At 46.4% G+C, this 19,166-nt stretch overlaps 1 protein-coding gene across 4 annotated transcripts in view; it reads right to left on the bottom strand.

The window, feature by feature from the left end:
* The window catches only part of LOC309616071 (uncharacterized protein), a 382,792-nt gene that overhangs the window by 357,282 nt on the left and 6,344 nt on the right, over positions 1 to 19,166 (bottom strand). For all 4 annotated transcript variants that reach the window (XM_082366269.1, XM_082366270.1, XM_082366271.1 and 1 more), the window contains exon 2: positions 17,652 to 17,745. In XM_082366269.1, coding sequence (XP_082222395.1) covers positions 17,652 to 17,745 — 94 coding nt within the window. The remainder of the gene's footprint in view (positions 1 to 17,651; positions 17,746 to 19,166) is intronic.

Here is a 19,166-nt window from a genome sequence, read left to right as displayed (position 1 = left end):
AGATATCATTGTTCTGAGGCAAGCGTGCATAAACCCGGCAGTAACGCAAAAGGGAAAAATCTGCTGAGGAAAACAAGTTTTTTTGCCTGCCTTTGAATCTTAAAATATTTGGCACAAACCTTGAGAATAGTTCAAAGATATTTCCTACCAGCTGTAAGTTAAATATTAGAAGTGAATGTCCTCATTGTGAATACAAACATAAAGCAAGAACATAAAACTGTCAGTTTCAAGGAAGATTGTATTTCTTGTGCAGCTGGTACCTTATGAAAGAAGCATGAACCCCGTCCTTTTCTTCGTTCTCATATGTGACCCTTGTGTCGGGGTGCCCGTGGCCTAAAGCAAGATGATACTTTCTAGGTTTGAAACAGTTTGCCTAACTCAGAGCGTGGGGAGAGGGCAGGACATGAGCCGGCGGGTCATAAATACCAATATTTGAATCCCCACACTGCCACTCTCTGGGGTAAGGCAGCCAACCTCTTTTTATAAGCCCCCTTATCCACGAAGTGAACATACTGTAGCGCTGCTGTAAAGACTACGCTAGATACTTTGTGTAAAATACTTGCTGTCCTTGCTTGAATGGTGCCCTCCCAAAAAGCTACGTTCACTTCTGATACCCAGAACCTGTGAGTGTGACCTTATTTGAAAAAGGGGTCTTTACAGATGTAATTAAGTTAAAAATCTTGAGATGAGATGACCCTTTTTTACCTGGGCAGGCCTTAAATCCAATGACAAGTGTTCACCTAGAGGCAGAAGATGAGAAGTCACGGACGCGGAGGAGAAGCCCAAGGGAAGACGGGGGCAGAGATTGGAGTGATGCAGCCAAGGAATGCCTGGGGACCACCAGAAGCTGGAGGAAGCAAGGCACGATTGTCCCCTGGAGCCTCCAGAGGGAACACTGCCCTGCTGCCGCCTTGATTTCAGACTTCGAGCCTCCAGAACTAGGAGAGAATACATTTCTGTTATTTTAAGTCACCCAGTTTCTGTTAGTTTGTTAAGGCAGCCCTAGGAAACTAATACACCTGGAAACTTCTCAGTAAAAGGTTTACTCTGTCCTCCCCTTCCTTCCCTTCCAGCTTGAGTGGGGCCCACCCGTGGGACTAGGACACAGTCCCCTAAGGGACAGCCTGCCATGCTCCCCACTTGCGCGAGAGGGGAGAAATCAATAGCGCCCCGTTGTACCGGGGCATCACCACGACGAGCAGAAGCCCCGCCGTGCCTTCAGGAGTACTTCCCACCGTGACGTGTGGTCCTGTGGGGCGGGGGGCGGGGGGAGGGAGTGTGCAGCCTGTGACACACGCTGCAGACAACCCGTAGGAGAGAGTTCTGCCCGGCGTCCAGCACTAGGCACACACATGCAATGCCGGCGTCAACACTGTTTAATCTTTCTAAGAAGTTTACGAGGCACGTCCAGCCCCATCTTACAGAGGAGAAAACTGAGGCCCAGAGAAGGTGAATAACTTGCTCACAGAGACTAAGCTAGTGAATGCCGAAGCTAGGCAATTTGTGGTCAGCTATTCTGATTCTGGAGTTCATGCTTTTAACCACTATATTTGTTTCCCGTGGCTGCCCTAACACACTGGGTGGCTTATGCAACAGAGATTTACTGTCTCACAGTTCTGGAGGCCAGAAGTCTGAAATGAAGATGTCAGCAGAGTCGGTTCCTTCTGAGGGCCATCTTTTCCCCATCTCTTCACGTTGTCTTCCTGCTGAGCATGTCTTTGGGTCCAGGTTTCCCCTGTTAATAAGGACACCAGTCATCTTGGATTAGAGCCTGCTCTAATGACCTCATTTTACCCTGACTACCTCTGTAACGGTGTAAGATCACACCCTGACGTATTAGGAGTTAAGATTTCAACAATGAATTTTGGGAGAACACAATCCAGTGCATCACAGCCTTGACACCGTACTGGCTCTCATAACTGAAAAACGAATGAATGAGAAGGTGAGCCACCATCTTTCCTGCCAGAAGTCACCAGCTCCGAAGCACACCTCCCGGCTCATTCTGCGCTTACTGCATTGCAGCCCCAGCTGTTCCTAAACCAGCAGATGAGGCAAGAGCGTTCGGTGGATGTGAGTACAGACCGTGGGAATCAAATCCTCCTGGCTCTGACATTTCTTTAGTGTGAGACTTTGGGGGAAGTTTTCAATTTCTGAGCTGAGCCTCTGTTTCCTCTTCTGATGAGAAAAAAATATAGTCCCTACCTCATAGGACAGCGAGAGGATGAAATGAGGGAGCCCAAGGAAAGCACAGCGCCTGCAGGGCTCCGTGACGCTGGTCCTGTCCCTAGCCACCACCACCTCCCGCTTTCTTCTGTAGTACACTCTGCTCGTGTCCTTTGCCGTCCTCTTCCCTGGGTGGGTCTTAGAACTCGCCACGGGATGAGGATCTCCAGCCTGGATTTCGCACAACATCTCTTCCTCATCCTTTTCCTCCCTTTTTACATCAATGGGAACTAAGACTTTCCCAGGAACCGGTCTTGATGGATCAGAGTAATGGCAGGTCTGGGCATGACCAGGGCTGAGCAACCAAAGGCCAGCTGTCAAGTTACAGGGTCCAGAAAAGCAGAGAGAACTCACACTTGACTCGAGCCAGTGTCTCCATCCAAAGGGACATAATTCAGCTGTACTTTCTGGGCTCCTCTTGATACTTACAAATCCTGTGAGATTCACAAACCAGATACTGTGATCTTCAACTTAGAGAGAGTTGTAAGTGACTCATCCAGGGCTAGTCCAAAGGCAGTGGCCAAAGTCAACAATAGGACAAACGCGACGGGAATGGGGAGACAGAGGGCAACACTCGGCTTGGTTCAGTTGGTTTAACACACATTCACTGAGAATCAAGGAATCACTAGACCCAGTGCCAGAAAACAAGGGCCCAGAGTAGCAACAGAGAGGTGTCTCTCCCTGCTCCCAGGAAGAGGCAGCAGATGTGCCGGAATTTTGGGAGGGAAGTGAGCACAGGGTTCAGTGGGCGGCCTGGAGCGGGTGTGACCGACCCAATCCAGGGGTTCAAGGGAAACTGCACGGAACCAATGGCAACGTGGCAGAAATGTGAGGGATGCAAGAATTTCCAAGCAGAAAGTGGAAGAGGGAAATGGAGACAATAGTGTGGTCAGTCTTTGCAAGGAAAGGAAGGAGCCACAGACCCTGAAAAATCATTCGTTTCTGCTAACTGGGGAGCAAGGCGGTAGAACCCAAGCTGTTATGGGAGCGGGGGGCCAGACGACACAGTCTGCCTGCCTATCGCCTGCCCCAAGTGAGTGTTATCTGGGGGTCACAGGAGCCAAAGGTGAGTGATGGGCAAGGAGGTCCTGGGAGGTCAAACAGGGGAAACCAGGAGAGGCTTCAAACATCTTGCATCGGACAGCGTTTCCTAGAAATGGGCAGAGGTCTCTAATTTGGAGCTCAGGGAAGGATCCTGCACTGGAGAGTAGCTTGGTTTTATAGCCATCTTACCGACTCATTTTTGTAGCCTTTATTTCATCAGTCAGGCAATCAATTAGAAAATTTCAATCTGTGTTATTTGCTTTAGAATAATATGGTAGATTATCAATACCTCTTAGCATGTGTTTTAAACATCAACTATTCATAGCCCAGAAAAGTGCAAAATAAGTACTCTAAATTTTGCATTAATTTTCAAATCACCTTCTGAAAATATTATTTACCAATGATTTTGAAATACCTACAATGTGGTCTGTTTTATGCATGCGGGCTTTATCTTAGGGAATAATCTAGGTCATCTACTTTAAGCACCACAGTAGGAAATGTGTAATTTGTATTTTATTGTTTTATTAATAAGTCTATTCTCCATAAATTGTTTTATTAGATCTTACGGTAAAGGGAAGTTGCGACAAGCATCATTTCTCACTGTTCTCTACCGACAACATTTTAAGTCTTATTTCTCTCTACTATGATTAAAAATATACAAGTGGGGGCTTCCCTGGTGGCACAGTGGTTGAGAATCTGCCTGCCAATGCAGGCGACAGGGGTTCGAGCCCTGGTCTGGGAAGATCCCACATGCCGCGGAGCAACTAGGCCCGTGAGCCACAATTACTGAGCCTGCGTGTCTGGAGCCTGTGCTCCGTAACAAGAGAGGCCGCAATGGTGAGAGGCCCGCGCACCGCGATGAAGAGTGGCCCCCACTTGCCGCAACTAGAGAAAGCCCTCGCACAGAAACGAAGACCCAACACAGCCATAAATAAAAATAATTAAAAAAATATATATATATATATACACAAATGATTTCATTTATTGAAAAACAACTAAACTATGAAATCTAAATAAGTAAAAAACTTTCAATTATTATCATACTAAGTTTGGCAAATACCAATCCCAATGTGACATCTATTACTCAGATTAATACATTGTGTCTATTCCTGAAATTGTCTGTTGTATCAGATTATAATCGAGCAGATCTTTGAGAGAAAGGTTTGGGTGTGCTGTGTCTTCTCGATGAAAAAGGTCATTTCCCATGCTCCAGAGACCCACTTTGGGATGTTTTAGCAATGCAGTTTTTGCCATCCCATGAAGGGCTCTGTTCAGATGACCCCAGAGGCGCCCCTTTCTCCTGGGTGGCCTGGTGGTGTGCGGCTCAGTGCTCCTCCAGGAAAGACTTCCGGGGTGGACCGTGGGGAGTGTGGACAGCAGCCTGCAGACCTGCAGGACCCACTGCTGCTTCGACCGTGGCCCCGCTCCTGCAGTAGCCCCCAGACAGCGGGCAAGCCCCCCATAGGGATACCAGGCCCCACTAGTGAGAAATCTTTGCTCCAGGGTTCCATATGTGTTAATATGTTTTCACTGCTTTCTTACCGCGAGTTTGTAAACTCCCCGAAAACAGGAACTACGCCAATTTTATTCACCCGTTTTCACAGCAGGAGCACAGCTCCTGGCACCTAGCGGGTGTTATGGACTGAATGTCTGTGTCCCCACCAACACATAAAAATTCATATGTTGAAGCCCTAGCCCCCGCTCCCACCACAATGTGGTGGTATTTGGAGGTGAAGCCATTGGGAGGTGATCAGGTTCTGAGGAGATCATGAGGGTGGGGCCTCCACAGTGGGATTAGTGCCCTTATAAAGCCTTTCCCTGTCCCTCTCCCTTTCTGCATGCTTGCACCAGGGAAAGGCCTTGTGGGACATAAAGAGGAAGAGGGATGGCACCAGAACCAAACCTTGTCTGCACTCTGATCTCGGACCTCTAGCCTCCAGGGCCGTGAGAAATAAATTTCTGCTGTTTAAGCCACCCCGTCTATGTCATTCCAACAGCAGCCAGAGCAGACAGCTCCCCACTGGGTCATCTGACGACTGTCACAGCTCCGTCGTAGTCTGCAGCTCTTCCTGCCCCACCCTGCTTGCCCCCCTCTTACGTAAGTAACAGAGCTCACTGCAGGGCAGAGGCCTGCCTGTCCAACCCTGCGCAAGTGGTGCCCCTCCCCCAATAAACCTAACGGCACTTCTCACACCACCCTTGAAAATATTCCTGCGGCTTTCGGTCAGGATGATGATCAAAGTCAAAGCACGGCAGGGTCTGGCATCCCTGCCCTCCAGCCTCACCCCTCTCACCCCGTCTCTGTCTCTCTGTGTTGCTGTATGCGCCACCCGATGTTGGCACATGTGGCTCCCTCTCTTGCAGTCCTCTGCTTCTCGTCACTCCCTCTTCCTGCAGTTAAGCTTTCACTCTCCCTTCAGAGCTTAGCTCGAATTATCCCCCCTCAAGAAAGCTCACCCTGACTTCGCTGATGAAGCAAATTCTCCTGTCATTCGTTCTTTTTTTTTTAAGTTTTTTTTTTTTTTACCTGTGTTAACTAATTTTGTTTAACTTTTTATTTCATTTTGGAGTATAATTGATTAACAGTGTTGTGATAGTTTCAGGTGTACAGCACAGTGATTCAGTTATACATTTTCCCATTTAGGTAGGTTGTTACAGAATACTGAGCAGAGTTCCCTGTGCTGTACAGTAGGTCCTTGTTGGTTATCCATCTTAAATATAGCAGTGTATACGTGTCAATCCCAGACGCCCTAACTACCCCTTCCCCCACACCCCCAACCATAAGTTTGTTCTCTAAGTCTGTGAGTCTGTTTCTGCTTTGTATCATTTCTTTTTAGATTCCTCATATAAAGGAACCAGTATCTCTTCTTAGAAACACCCCAGTTGTTACTTTGATGTTCATCATTACAATTGGTTCCCTTAGCATTTGTTTCTCTCACTAAATTCTAAGCTCCCAGAGGGCCAGGGCAGGGCTCCTTGGTCCTGCCGTTGCTGGTTTGCTCACCGTGTCGTCTTCAGCATGAGGAGCAAAAGCTGACCCCAACTAGATGCTCAAACAGCGTTTGCTGAATAAATGAACGAATAAAATTGTATAATAATCATGAAAAGGCTGAGGTTCTTCCATGCCAAGTTCCATGATTAAAAGATGAGAAAATGTTGTTTGGTTTCCTTTCTGTGCTTTTGCAAGTCTTTTCCCCAGTTTCTCTTCCTGGAATCAGTTAATAGAACGAACGAGTATGAGAGCTGAACTCTGAGATCCAGCCCTAAACAAAGTGTAGTATTTGTAAACATTTAACCCAGGACGCCATCCCAAAGAGCCAACGTTGGCGTGAGTCGCAGCCATGTGGTATGGACCTGTGGGGAGCTTCTCTGTGGGTTTTAATTGAATTGGGAGTTGGCGATCCCTCCCTACCACAAATAGAAATGTTTTTAAACCTCCAGAAAACTTCCACGCTTGAACCAACTCTCAACTTTCACCCCTTCCTACTGCAAAGTTCAGAAGTGAGAAGTTCCTCATGCTTGACTCCCAAAACTCAATTCTGTCCTAAGCTGGGCTTTTCTATCCAGTACGGTGGCTAAATAGGTCAGCCATTGACTTAAATTTCCCATCCCCAGGTCAGCAGTATTGAACCCATAAATTCGCAAGGAAGTATTAGCAATTCAGAAAGAATGAACCATTTCAATAGGAACGCATTTCTTTCTTCAGCCTCAGTGAGGAATCAGAAATGCCTAACATCAGCAAGGCTAGTGAGGCCTATAAGCCCGTAACCTGCACATCTTTTCAACATATGAGGAGCATGTGATGTGAAGAAAAGGATGAAACTATAAAGATCTTTATGGCTTTATGCCCCTAATAATAAGCTCCATGCAGGCAAATATTTTCACCTGGGTTATCCATAGCCTAAAACAGTTCCTGGCACATAACTCAATACATATTTCTCAAATGATGAATGAGTGAATGGGCAAATGAATCAAACACTTAGTAAGTTCCAGACACTTTTCTAAGTACCTGACATGTAGCAACTCATTTCATCCTGACGACCACTTTATAAGGTGGCCACTATTGCTCTGTCCGTTTTCGGATGAAGAAACTAGAGAGAGAGGGGAAATACCTTGTGCAAGGCCACCAAGCTTGACGGTCGCTTTTAAGGGTGGGCCTGGTCCCCGCTATGGCCAGACCACAAAGTCAATGCTCTCCCAGGCAATGGGCCCAGTTCACACCATAAATGACACCCTATGGCTCCAAGTCTATGTTTCCACGCCATACTGACACCCAGTCCCATACGTCTTCCCAGATTTCTAGGCGTGGAGAACACTAGCCTGGCACATCCTACTACCACCCAGTAAAAAGAAAGTTTGTCTACTAATGTATTTTCTTTACTGAGCTGAGTTACCCACCTGCGAAGAGTTCTATTATGCAGAGCAGGTAGGGGCGACAGGTCCTCGAGGCTGAAGGAGAAGCAGCTGCCTTTGCTGAGGTCTGTTTTACATATTTGTTGGCTTCACTAGGTTGTGACTGTGAAATGGGATCACGCTTCTTCTTAAGACCCGAGTAGTTACGGCAAAGCCCCCGGGGGCCTTCGTCCTGATCTTGCATCCATGCCGTTGTCTCCGCTCTTCGGGATACAGCATCTCCCAAAGACAAATGCCCTGTGTTACCCCACACCTTCTTGTAGAAGGACTTCTGCCCTCCTAATCTCCCCAGCACAGATGACAGCAATGGTGACCTTTAACAAGAATGTCCAGAAGGTTCACGGTCAGCAGAGAGATGGAACCACGTGTCACAGTCACTCCTGGAACTGGGCACTCAGACCTGCAGGCCCCACCGGACCTCAGCATTCCTGCCCAGCCCGGGGTGCCCAGCTGAGGGCAGTCACTTCTACCTCCATCAGTGGAAACTTTGGTGGCTCCAAACCTCCGAGTCCCAGAGAGGTTTCGCTCTCCCAGTCCCAGGCTGTCCTCAGTGAGAGCAGCCACAGCTATTTCCCCCAGGGTGGACTCCGTGGCCCACCCGCTAGTGTCTAACTCAGAAGGCCTGTACCAAACAATGACAATAATTCACAGAGCAATACCCAAAGTCTGTCTGATTCAGTTTTAAATAACACCACGTGTGGGAACCCACCAGCCCAATTCCAGAAACTGTGCTGAGTCCAGTTCCATGGTTTCCATGCCACACAAGGGGAGAAAACACCAGGCCTGCTGGTCCCTCACACCAGGGTCCAGTTTTCCAACGTACCACCTAAGCGCTTAGGGAAGAACTCTCTCTCTCTCTCTCTCTCTGTGTCTCTCTCTCTCTCTCTCTCTCTCACACACACACACACACACACACACCCTCTAAGAACAAGCAAGGATTTTCAGATATAGAGTGCTTTAAATCATGGTTCAAGAGGGAGGAAGAACATTATATATGATTCTGCAACAACACAGTCTTGGTAAAGCCTACAATTGACATTACTCAGCAGAACAGTGATCCACCCGGCACAACACACCTGCCTTCACCTTATGCCGGGCGCTCAGCGATGTCCAGATACCGCCCACTTGCGCTTCCAAACCCCCTCCCCCTCCCGGCTCACCGGGCTCTCTGCTCTCTGACCTGTTTGGTGTACAGTGGCCTCTGAATTCCAGTTTGGCTTGGCCAGTGAGGAGTCCAGAGGGAGACTGGGAAGAAAGTTAAGATCTTTATCCCTCCAGCTCCCTCCCCATGGGGTCCCCTGGAGCTGGCTGTGTCCCTCCATCCTCCAAAGGCTATTCTCTCTTCATGATTCTCCCAGGTCCCCATAACTACCCCTCCCCTTGTCCCTCTGGGTCCAGGGGTGGTGACACATCTGTTTTATCAGCACTCCCAAACAACCCACCCACACCTTTGTAAATGGTTCCTTTAGTCAACCCTTCGTGAATCACCCTAACTTGAGATGCCAGCCATCTCCTGGCAGGACCACTGACTGACACAAGGGCTTTCCCAGAATAGAGCTGTATGACTGAAATAGCGGGACATATTCAAGCAAAGGACAAGTCTTCTAGTAGGTTCTGAAACTAACAAATGCTTTAAGTTCCTGTAGGGTAGCATTCCTACACCCTATTCTTTTCTCCTCTTCTATCTCCACCCAACACTCTCTTCCTCGTGCTATAGCTGGGCTTTTGTTCCCAAACACAATAAAGAAAAGTGTCTGAAAGTGAACAAGTCTTGGCACCTATAGGCAAAATATATTATTATACCTGTTTTCCTATGAGCTGGAAAAGAAACAACATGAAAAGAAGAGGAATGTTATTATGAGCTGGACAACCTCCATCCTGGCCTTTCTAGGCTGATGTTTAGGACTTATTGCTTTAGAGTTTCTGTTTTATAGAGAACATTGGCTACAGGCACATTTCTTTCCTTTCTAACCACTTGCTTTTTATATATTATTAAACATTTACCCCTAGACCAAGGTTCTATTGCATTTTTAAATTTTAATATTTCTCAAATGATTTGAAAATGCCCATTTAGAGCAATGTTAAAAGGGCCCATAGATATTATAATTATGGTACTCTTAACCAAGGAATGGTAATTGGCTGTCTTATGAAATACCCTTTTGGGATTAGGGAGCTACATGCTGTATTGAGGAAATAGTCAAGAGAATCAGGAGTAAACAGTGAGACGGATACAAAGCAGAAGTTTGGGACAGGGCTGGGGAGGGAGGGTTCTAGGCTCTCTGTGGGTCTGGTGATCTGGAAGCAGACTTGGGCTCGGCGTCTGGGATAACTGTCCGCTCTGACTGAACGTGGTCTGCAAGTATACGTCTCCCCGTTTGTCCCTCGGTGGGAAGGGCAAGCTGGTGGTGGACACGGCGGGGAGGAGCTTTCTGCTTCCCTCTGGGAGTCTTCCGTTCTCCGGAGAAGGTTTATGCAGGTGAGTGTCCAGAGCGCCCAGGGCATTGAGTTCCCACGGCCTTGAAACCATGTCTACCCTACTGTTTTTTGTGCTGATTGATTGGGTTCAATCATCAGAATGGCCTCAGAAGTCACTAACATGATCTTTGCCTCCTTAGTTTTCAAGGGACTGATATCACCCCACTCAATGATAGGGTCCCTCAAACCGCCCGGTTCTACTGGGCCCTGTATGGAGCGGAGGTGGCATCAAAGCCTTCACCGCCACCACTGCCACTTTCCCTTCCCACTAAGTCAGAGGAGCAGGGTGGGAGGCAGCAAGGAGGAGATGGAAGTGGGATGGCAGGATGAAAAGATATCTGGAATGTTCATCCCACCGGACGGACTTGGAGAAGGGCCCTGGTTCCAAGTAAGAGGACCTAAGTTCAAGTCTGGAATGCTGCCCTTACTTAAATTCTCCAGACTATCTCTCAGTAGGAAAATAAGAGACAGTGTCAACATGCCCGGGCTGATGTGAAGAGTAAGCAAGAGGAGAAATACGCAGGTGTCTGGCACAAGGACCAACAGGTAAGGAGCACGCTGTAATTTAACAGAATAATATTAGAGAGTGTGAACTTGAGTCTCACAAGTCTTTCTTTTTCTGATTCCATGAAATGCCTCTCATTTCCTCAACAGGAACTTCCTGGACGTTTGGTCTCTGAAGGGAAGGACTAGAACAGAGCAGCCTCTGTGGACGCCACTGCAGTTTCAGGGGCCCGTGGCGTGGCTCCCACGAAATGCTCCAGCTCAGCTCTCTGGCAACCGCCATGCGTAGGAAAGGACGGAAACGCGCTGGGCAAGACGAGAACGACTGGCAAGACGCAGAGGTCCCAAACCACAAAACATGAAAAACTGATGAAACACAGAGGCTAATTAGCCTAAAGAAAAGGAAACTCTAGAGGAGATTACTAGGCACCTTCGATAGTAATAATAATGATAATCCGTTACTGAGTCACCTCTGTATGTCTTATACACTTTTCCTCGAATATTCACAACCACCCTGTAAGTCAGGTTTTATAATCAGCATTTCACAGAAGAGGAGACCGAGGGTCAGAGAGAATAGGACCCTGTCTGCCCACAAATCCTTCTCACTCTACCCACTGCCTCCCTCTGAGAGCTGATTGCTGTCATAGAATGGAAAATAGGCCTGTTTCTTTTCAGGTCTGAGGCATATAACTAGGAACAATGGGTGGAAATTACAGGAAGACAGATTTCAGTTCGATAGCAGGAAGAACTCTGTAACCCTGGGGTTGTTCACAGACGGAAGGCGCTGCCTTTGGAGACTCAATTTCCCATCGCTGGAGAAATCTGAGCATTGTTTGGAAGCGGGGTTCTGGAGAGGAGAATGGAGTAGCAAAAGCACATCTGCATTAGATGACTTTTAAGGATCCTTTCCGCTCTCCAAAATGTGTTCAGCCCATGAAACAATCAATTCCCAACATCAGAGGAGAGAGGGCATCTTTGCTTTCCCCATCATGTTCTCCCACAATGACTGAGCAGAAGCTCTGGGGAAGAGCTCCCCCATGTCCGCCACCTCCAGTTCATCCCATACACTGAAGTACCCTCAGTTCACGAGATTTCAGTAAGTCCTGAAACTGAGCCCCCTGTCTCAGCTCGTGTGTGATCTTAGCTGGGAAGTGTCCTGAGCCCTCAACCCCGAGAGCAGTACCACCTTCCAGGCTCTTTAATCTTTACAATCATGCATTTGGGCCAAGTAATTTAATATCTCACAAAACCTTAGCAAAATAAAATGAAATATAACATGTAATATAGAACAACTTTCTTGCACACAAAGCTTTCTAAAGAAGGCCAGCAAATGTGTTCTAGACATCTCACAAAGTTCACATTGTATTGTGAAACTCTTTTTAATGAAGCTGTTATTATGCTATAAGAATGCAATAAAACATCTGAAACCTGAAATTTCCTATTTTTATCACCTCCTGTAAAATTTTCAAAAGGGCCAAAACGATTTGTTTCAAAATGTGTACAGAAATAATTGGATTGAGAGTTTTCATGCCAATTTTCCATTTGGAATGAACTCTAGAGACTGTTACTTCATAAACCACTGCAACTATGAGCACAAAATGAAAAGGGTAAAATATTATGGAATACAAGTGTAATCAAACATAACATATCCTGGAAGGAACCACTGATTTACCATCTCCCAGTGTGGGGTTCAGCACAGGGACCTCTTTTATATCACAAAGTGTTCACAAATAACTGGTTTTAATGGAATCCCCTAATTACTTTTGGAAAGAGAAATGCTATATACGTGAACCTCTGTATGTGAACACATAATACTAAAATACTAAAGTGTTAATCCTACACTGGTTAATTTTTAACCACAATAGTATTCTGGATTGTTCAGAAGGATGATATACCAGCCCCCTTAATTTTCTCTTTGCAACACAAATCCTTATTCCCTTTTATAAAACTCTGGCAAAAATCTAATCCTTGGATGCCAAGCAAATACACTTTAGCATACAAATTGAATATAAGAAGTTTATTTCAGATTGTGATTTGTTACAACAGTCCTGCCAAATGACCAGAAATTCATCATGTGCCCAAATGTGTAAGTATTCAGGAAGATGTTACTTATCTCATGATTTCAGATTTAATTTTAATTTCAAACCTTTCTTAAAGCCATTCTTGAAGATCAGTCGCTTAGGAAACAGACAAACCCCTCCCCCTCAATTGCAAATCAAGTCTCTGGTTTTGGTGGGAGTCCTTTCCAAAGCATTCATCTCTGTCAGTGTATCCAGTGCACTGTCTTTCATGAACCGCTTCCAGAATGAAGTAGAGCAATTCTGTTTACCATCTGGCTCTCTGAGCAGAAAAGTTTTTTTCTGTGTGAAAATATAAATCTGATCTGCCCCCTTGTCTAGACATATATCTTTCCAAGGGCATCATCCATCTTCTCATTCATTCCAAACGGATAGAATTTTAGATGGACCAGTAATCAGAGGTGAAAGGAAGAGAATCTTATTTCATGTGTTTACTTAAGTTGTTTTCAAAGAACATAGGAATTGGAATCACTTTTTTAAGAGCACCACCATCCCTGGGAACTGGCCCAATATTTATTTTTTACTATGTGACAATTGAGCACATTTCCAGAAATACAGTAGAAAACACTGCACAGCGGAGGCGTCAAGGGTCTTATTTAGCTTTTGCAGATGTTGGTGGTTAAAACTACCCAGCTTTCACTGGCTGATCTGGAATTAGATCTCCTTCCCTTGGTAACAGTTCTAACCACACAGGTTTATGCTAACATGCTAGATATAATCGCAGTTGGAAAAAAAAAAAAAGCCGCTACAAGAGTGAGTTTGGTCTCCTTTAACTGCTCTTTTAATTCAGTGGATTGTCTGCATGTACAAAGTGAGTGTGGGTTTCAGTCGTGGAGTGGGTTTTTTCCTCCATCTTTCTTTGGTCCCCCCAGAACAATACGCTGTGCAGTGACAAGCATGGTCAAGGTCACAGAGCGTGAGTCCTCCAGCTCCTACTGCTGTGAAACTTTTAGATTGGTCATTTTTAAACACTTAAACCACCAAGAAAAAGCTTTCTTAAAGAAATCTTGTCTTTGTTCTACAAATAGTAATTGATAAAATTGCTGTCCATTGGGGGGTAAAGAGTATTCTCATCTCTATCATGCAAACTCAAAAAAATTGAGGCCACCCAGATTCCACTTAACTCATCTGCTTAGAATCCTGAAGGATAAGGTAGAATTCTGTGTGCTAAATCAAGCTTCAGTGAAAGACTGTCCTTTTAGGATTGACTGATAATCAATCAACGGGTCCTAAAAGGTCATGGTCGACCCACTGCAAGGATCTGATCGGCTCACACTTCTGAAGCCCAGCCGTGCGCTCCTCCAGCTGGAAGGGCAGCTCCAGAACGTGTGCTAAGGTGCCTGCCAGGCTGGAATCTGTTCCTTTGCTTACTCTAGGCAAGTCACTTAACCTCTCTGAGCCTCCGTTAATCTGTGCAGTGAATATTATAACAGTGCCTACCTCGTAACGCTGTTGGGAGGATTTAGCGCGTTAACACTTAGGTAAATTAAAGAATAAACGTCTTTCCTGAAAGACGTGGACTGCTGACATTTTCGAGAGAGAAATTTTCATAGAGACTCATGAAATAGAAACTTTTAAAAGTGGTGCCTGAGGACAGCTGGAGGGAAAGCTATGAGCTCCTATTCACCCCCTCTTTCCACCTCTTAGGAGGCTCCCCCAGCCTCTGTCCCCACTTCTCATTCTTTTCTTTAGTTTCCCTGAGGCATGAAAATAGACCCAGCTCCTTACAGAACCCTTTCCTCACCTCTTCCCTGTGGCTCAGAGTTAGGCTTTTAGAGATTTAACAATGGAAAGGAAAAAGAGCTGATAATTCATTGATTCTAATGACATCTGCCTATTGATATGAGCGTTTGACTTTAGCTCAAGGTAAGTGTAACATTTCAGACCTCGTGACACAAGGAAAAACTTTTAGCCACAGAAGGGTCTTCCTAGCCTTCTTCATACCATACGGCTCACCCCACTTCTTAAGACTATTGTCAGCCTCAGAAATACAGACATAACCGTAGTGTTAACAGTTCTCTCTCAGTAAACTACTTGATTGCACTCAAAAGGGCAGTCAGTGTGATCAGTATCAGTCTTACAGAACCAAGTTCATTCACATTGCAATTCAGATATAAACGTTCAGATAAAAATGTTTTTATTTTTCATCACTTGTGTTGTTATGTATAATAACAGAAAAACACCTAAGAGGCTCCACTGTATAAGTTACAAAGTCTGATTTATATAGCTGTAATTTTTCGTGTTATTTTTTTGTGTGTAATCAAACAATAAAGAACAAATATCTCACGATTTCCGACGGGACTGTCTGTGTGGTTCAAATAAAAGTTGGACCTCCTCTGAGTGGTAAATGTTTGTCTTTCTCTCGTTTCAGCATCTTTTCAGTCTGCCTTGGAGCAGGGGCTGTTGTAGCCAGGGCTCGGCTACAAGCACGGGTGATTTACCGTGCTTGCCGCTAGGGGGAGCCGAAGGGAAGACAGTGACCAGGTCTGCGAAGGAGGGAGGCGAGCAGCAGGTGACGGAAGCCGTGCCCAAGCCAAGGGGAGAAGAGGCGGCGCCAGGAGGGGCAGGAGCCCCGGCTGGACGTCAGGGGCGCTTAGGGAATCGGTAATCCGTGTCTTCGGGTTAATGATCAGCTGCCCCCAAAAGTAAGAAAAGCAAGGTTGCCAGGGGCTTCCGTTTCTGAGCCGAGGGGGAAATCTCTCTTCCCACTTTCATCCATGCTGACCAGCGAGGGGCGCAGGGAAATGCGGTCACGGGCTCCTGATGAGAACAGGGGTTTTCGAGCAATTATCAGCCACGACGTGGAACCCGCCGAGAACATGCTTGGTTTCGTTTAGGTGGTGTTTAGCTTTCCTCCTTAGCACAGGTTCCTTCCATAGCCTCAGTGAGGTGGAATTGGGGACGGGGTGCCGGGCTGGGAGGGGACAAGGCTAAGTGTAGGGCTGCAAATCAGCCCCAGCAAGGGGTTCAATAGGAACGAGCCCTGCACCTGTGGTTTCAACAAACGAACACAAGAATCTCTCTTCCCAAAGGTCATGTCCTAGTCAGCGTTTCCCCAAAATCGCGGCAGAAGCTGCTGTTGAAAGGGATGGTTAATTGTCTGGGTTCAGTCATTGATATGAACAAACCTGCTGAGGCCAGCTGGGCTTTTGTCACTGTGGCTCACAAGGGACATTGTTCCAGCACAGGGGGTCCCAGGGGGATAACGGAAGGCAGAGGAGACGGGGAAGGAGGAACCTAGGCAGCCGGCCTGGCCCTGCAGGAAAAGCCGACCCCAAACAACCAAGTCCAAGGGCAGGAAGACCGTCCTCCCCGCCACCCCACCCCAAGTCAGCCCTAACAGGGTGGGGGGGACCAGAACTTGTCTCCACGGAGTCTTTTGTGCCAAGTTAGAATCTGAATCATACCCATAAGACAATGGGAGACCTTTGCTAGCTCTGCCATCATTCTATCACATTATTCTAATTCTTAGCATTGCATTTACCACTATCTCATATTGACTTATCGGTTCACTCATTCCTTTATTCATTTCTGTACCGTAATTGCCTGTATCTCCCCACTGAAATGTAAGCTCCACGAGAGCAGAAACTTTATTTGCACCATTCAACCATGGCAGGCCCAGAATATAATGTAGGCAGGACATTGCAAGTGTTCAGTAACTATTCCTGCATGAATCAAAATGTGTATTTGAGGAATTGTCCCCCAGCAGCAGTGTGGGTGATGGATTGTGATTTGGGGGATGGAAGGATGGAGCAAAATTGGACACTGAGGCAGGAAACATGCATGTAATGTACCCCATGTCCACTTCCAGGTGGGCTGAGACATCCATGCTGGGAGGCGGAGCCTGGGTCCACAGCGTGCAGGGCAGGGAGGCACTTAAGGCCAAGTGGGGGGAGAATCAGGCAATGCAAAAAGTGGGCAGTCCAGAGGGGCCAGGTGCAAACAGAAGTACAAACCAGGGGGCAGGGAACCCTGGGGACCCAGGCACGGGGCTAGCTTAAGCCAGGGCGCTAGATGTCATGCATCTCCCCTTCCCCCAAAGAAACGTAAGTCAAAGAAGAAAAAGCCTGAGTGGAGCCTGGGGAGAAGCAATGCTTAATAAGGGCTGAACGGGTCAACAGGCATTTAAAAGGGGACAGTGGTGGCTACAGCAGTGACAGGTCCCCCGCATTGTCCCGCAGCTGCTGGGAATGTTGGTGGCTCTGGGCCCTCTTCTGAGCCCCTCTCTGGCAATTGGCCCCAGTGAAGGGAGCCGCCCTGCCCAGGTTCACGGCATCCAGTGACTGGTCCATGGAGGAAGGAGATAGCGGCCTGGAGCTCCCTCGTGGTAGGACAGCTCTAAAAGGCCGTCCCAGCTCAGGCTCCAGTGGGACCGCCGGAGGCCCTGTTACAGCCACAGCAACAGTTCAACTTCTGCTGCTCAGGGTTACTTCTGTTACTCCTCTCTAGGCAAAGACACCACGGTCACTCCTCAGGAAACTTGTTTCACACAGATCTTCATCTCCATGTCTGTTTCCCAGAGAACCTAACCTCAGAGAGTTGGTGCCAGGAGTAATGCAAGGAAATAAACTCTAAAACGGAATTGTAGCACTGGATCATCCACCTGCCAGCTGGAAACAAAGCCCCATCCCTGGAGGTGGGTGAGGCCCTGACAGTCCTCGGCTTGCTGGAGAAGCACCGCTGTTAAAACCTTCATTGGTGATGCTGGTGATGAACTGGGAGACAGGTGTACATGAAACTGAATTGGCCGTGACAATGGTGAAGCTGGGTAATGGGTACGAGGAGATGCATCTATGTATTCTCTATTTGGCGTATATTTAAAATTTTTCCATAATAAAAAGTTAAAAAACAGAAAGGGAGTGGATATCAATGAATACTGTTTAGGCAGCAAATATAGAAAACCAGGAAACCAACCTTTTCTGCTTCTCTCAGCGGCTCTGCCCGAGGCATTGGGGATGCAGCGTTGAACAAAACAGGTGAAAATCCTTGCCCTTATGAAGATTACATTCTAGTGGGGGAAACAGACAATAAACAAAATAATTGGTACTGGGAAACTCTTTTTGTGTATCTGTGTGTTGACCCTCCTTTCTCTTCCCTCCCCTAAGGGCACAGGTTGTAGCCTTGAAAACAACATAACTGGTTCAGGGATCGAGGCAGTGCAATGAAAATATTCTATGAAAGTACAAGGATCACAGATTACATGAATAAGTTCCTCTTTGGCCATGCTGTTATGTACCCCTTAACCCATAAAGTAGGAATACAGTTTCCTTCCCCTCAAATCTAGCAGTACTTACAGCCTGGAAAGAATCACCGGTAGGGAACCCAGCGCCAATGATGCATTCCACTGGGTTGATGTCTACTATAGCTCTACAAGATGCAAAGTGACTACAGCAGCTCCACACCCTACAACCTCTGTCATTCAAGTTGGCTGGGAAGACCACAGTCTCTTTCCCCAGATACTAAGCAAAAGCTCCATTCTGTGTCATCAGCTCTGACTGGGTCACGTACCCTAAACCAATGATTGGCATCTGATGAATAGAACGCACTGATTGACTTTAGCTGTCTTATGCTCCCTTCCCGAGCTGCGGGTGGAGCCTTGCTCAAGGACTAATCGCGCTACGAATGGCAGGGTTTGTTTTGACAGTTGCATTGACAGGACCTGATGATGAGTTTTAAAGAAATAATAGAGCAGTGATTTTTCAATGGGGGTGCCACCACTCCGAAGGGAGTTTTAAAAATTTGTGGGAGTATTTCTGATTGTCACAATTATTAAAGGGAACTACTGGCATTTACTAGGCAAGAGCCAGGGATGTCAGATATCCTGCCTTGCACAGGGTAGTTTGCAAAAAGAAGATAGCTTTGAATCCTGCATAATTTCCACGTATCTCAACCAGAATTATGCCTGACTATATGCTCTACAGCAACATGGGTTGCAAAGAGATTTGTTTTCTATAACACTATCACCACCCTGATCCATATCACAACAAAGAAAATTATTTTGTCCCATCACTTACAAATAGCAAATAAAGCTGAGCTCATTTATTAGATTACCATACTTCCTCATTTTTTCACTTTAACAGTCTGAGTCTGTAACTTGTCTTGACATGTTATCAACTTTCCCAGTTCAATTTAGGATATTTCCCTCATCCTCTTATTTTATACCCTTGTGAGAAAAAGACTAGACTATGAAGCCCCTCCAAGGTTTTCCCCATGGTCATCAGGGAAGAAGGGGCCTCATACAATCAAATAGGGAAGACAGGACATACTGATTCCCAGCAGAGAAGGAAAAAATGCAGCTATAGTCAAAGGTTAGCACATATTTAAGGGGAAAAAAATTATTTCAAAGTATTGATAATGTGCATTTTTAAAAGATTTTAGCATTTGTCCAGGAAAACGTTTAGGTTCTATACACAAACCACTGTGCTTGTC

This window comes from Balaenoptera borealis (genome assembly GCF_965194805.1).
Source record: "Balaenoptera borealis genome assembly, chromosome: 18".
Taxonomy (NCBI): domain Eukaryota; kingdom Metazoa; phylum Chordata; class Mammalia; order Artiodactyla; family Balaenopteridae; genus Balaenoptera; species Balaenoptera borealis.
The sequence above is the reverse complement of the archived record's forward strand: the minus strand, read 5'-3'. Positions and strand labels throughout refer to the sequence as shown.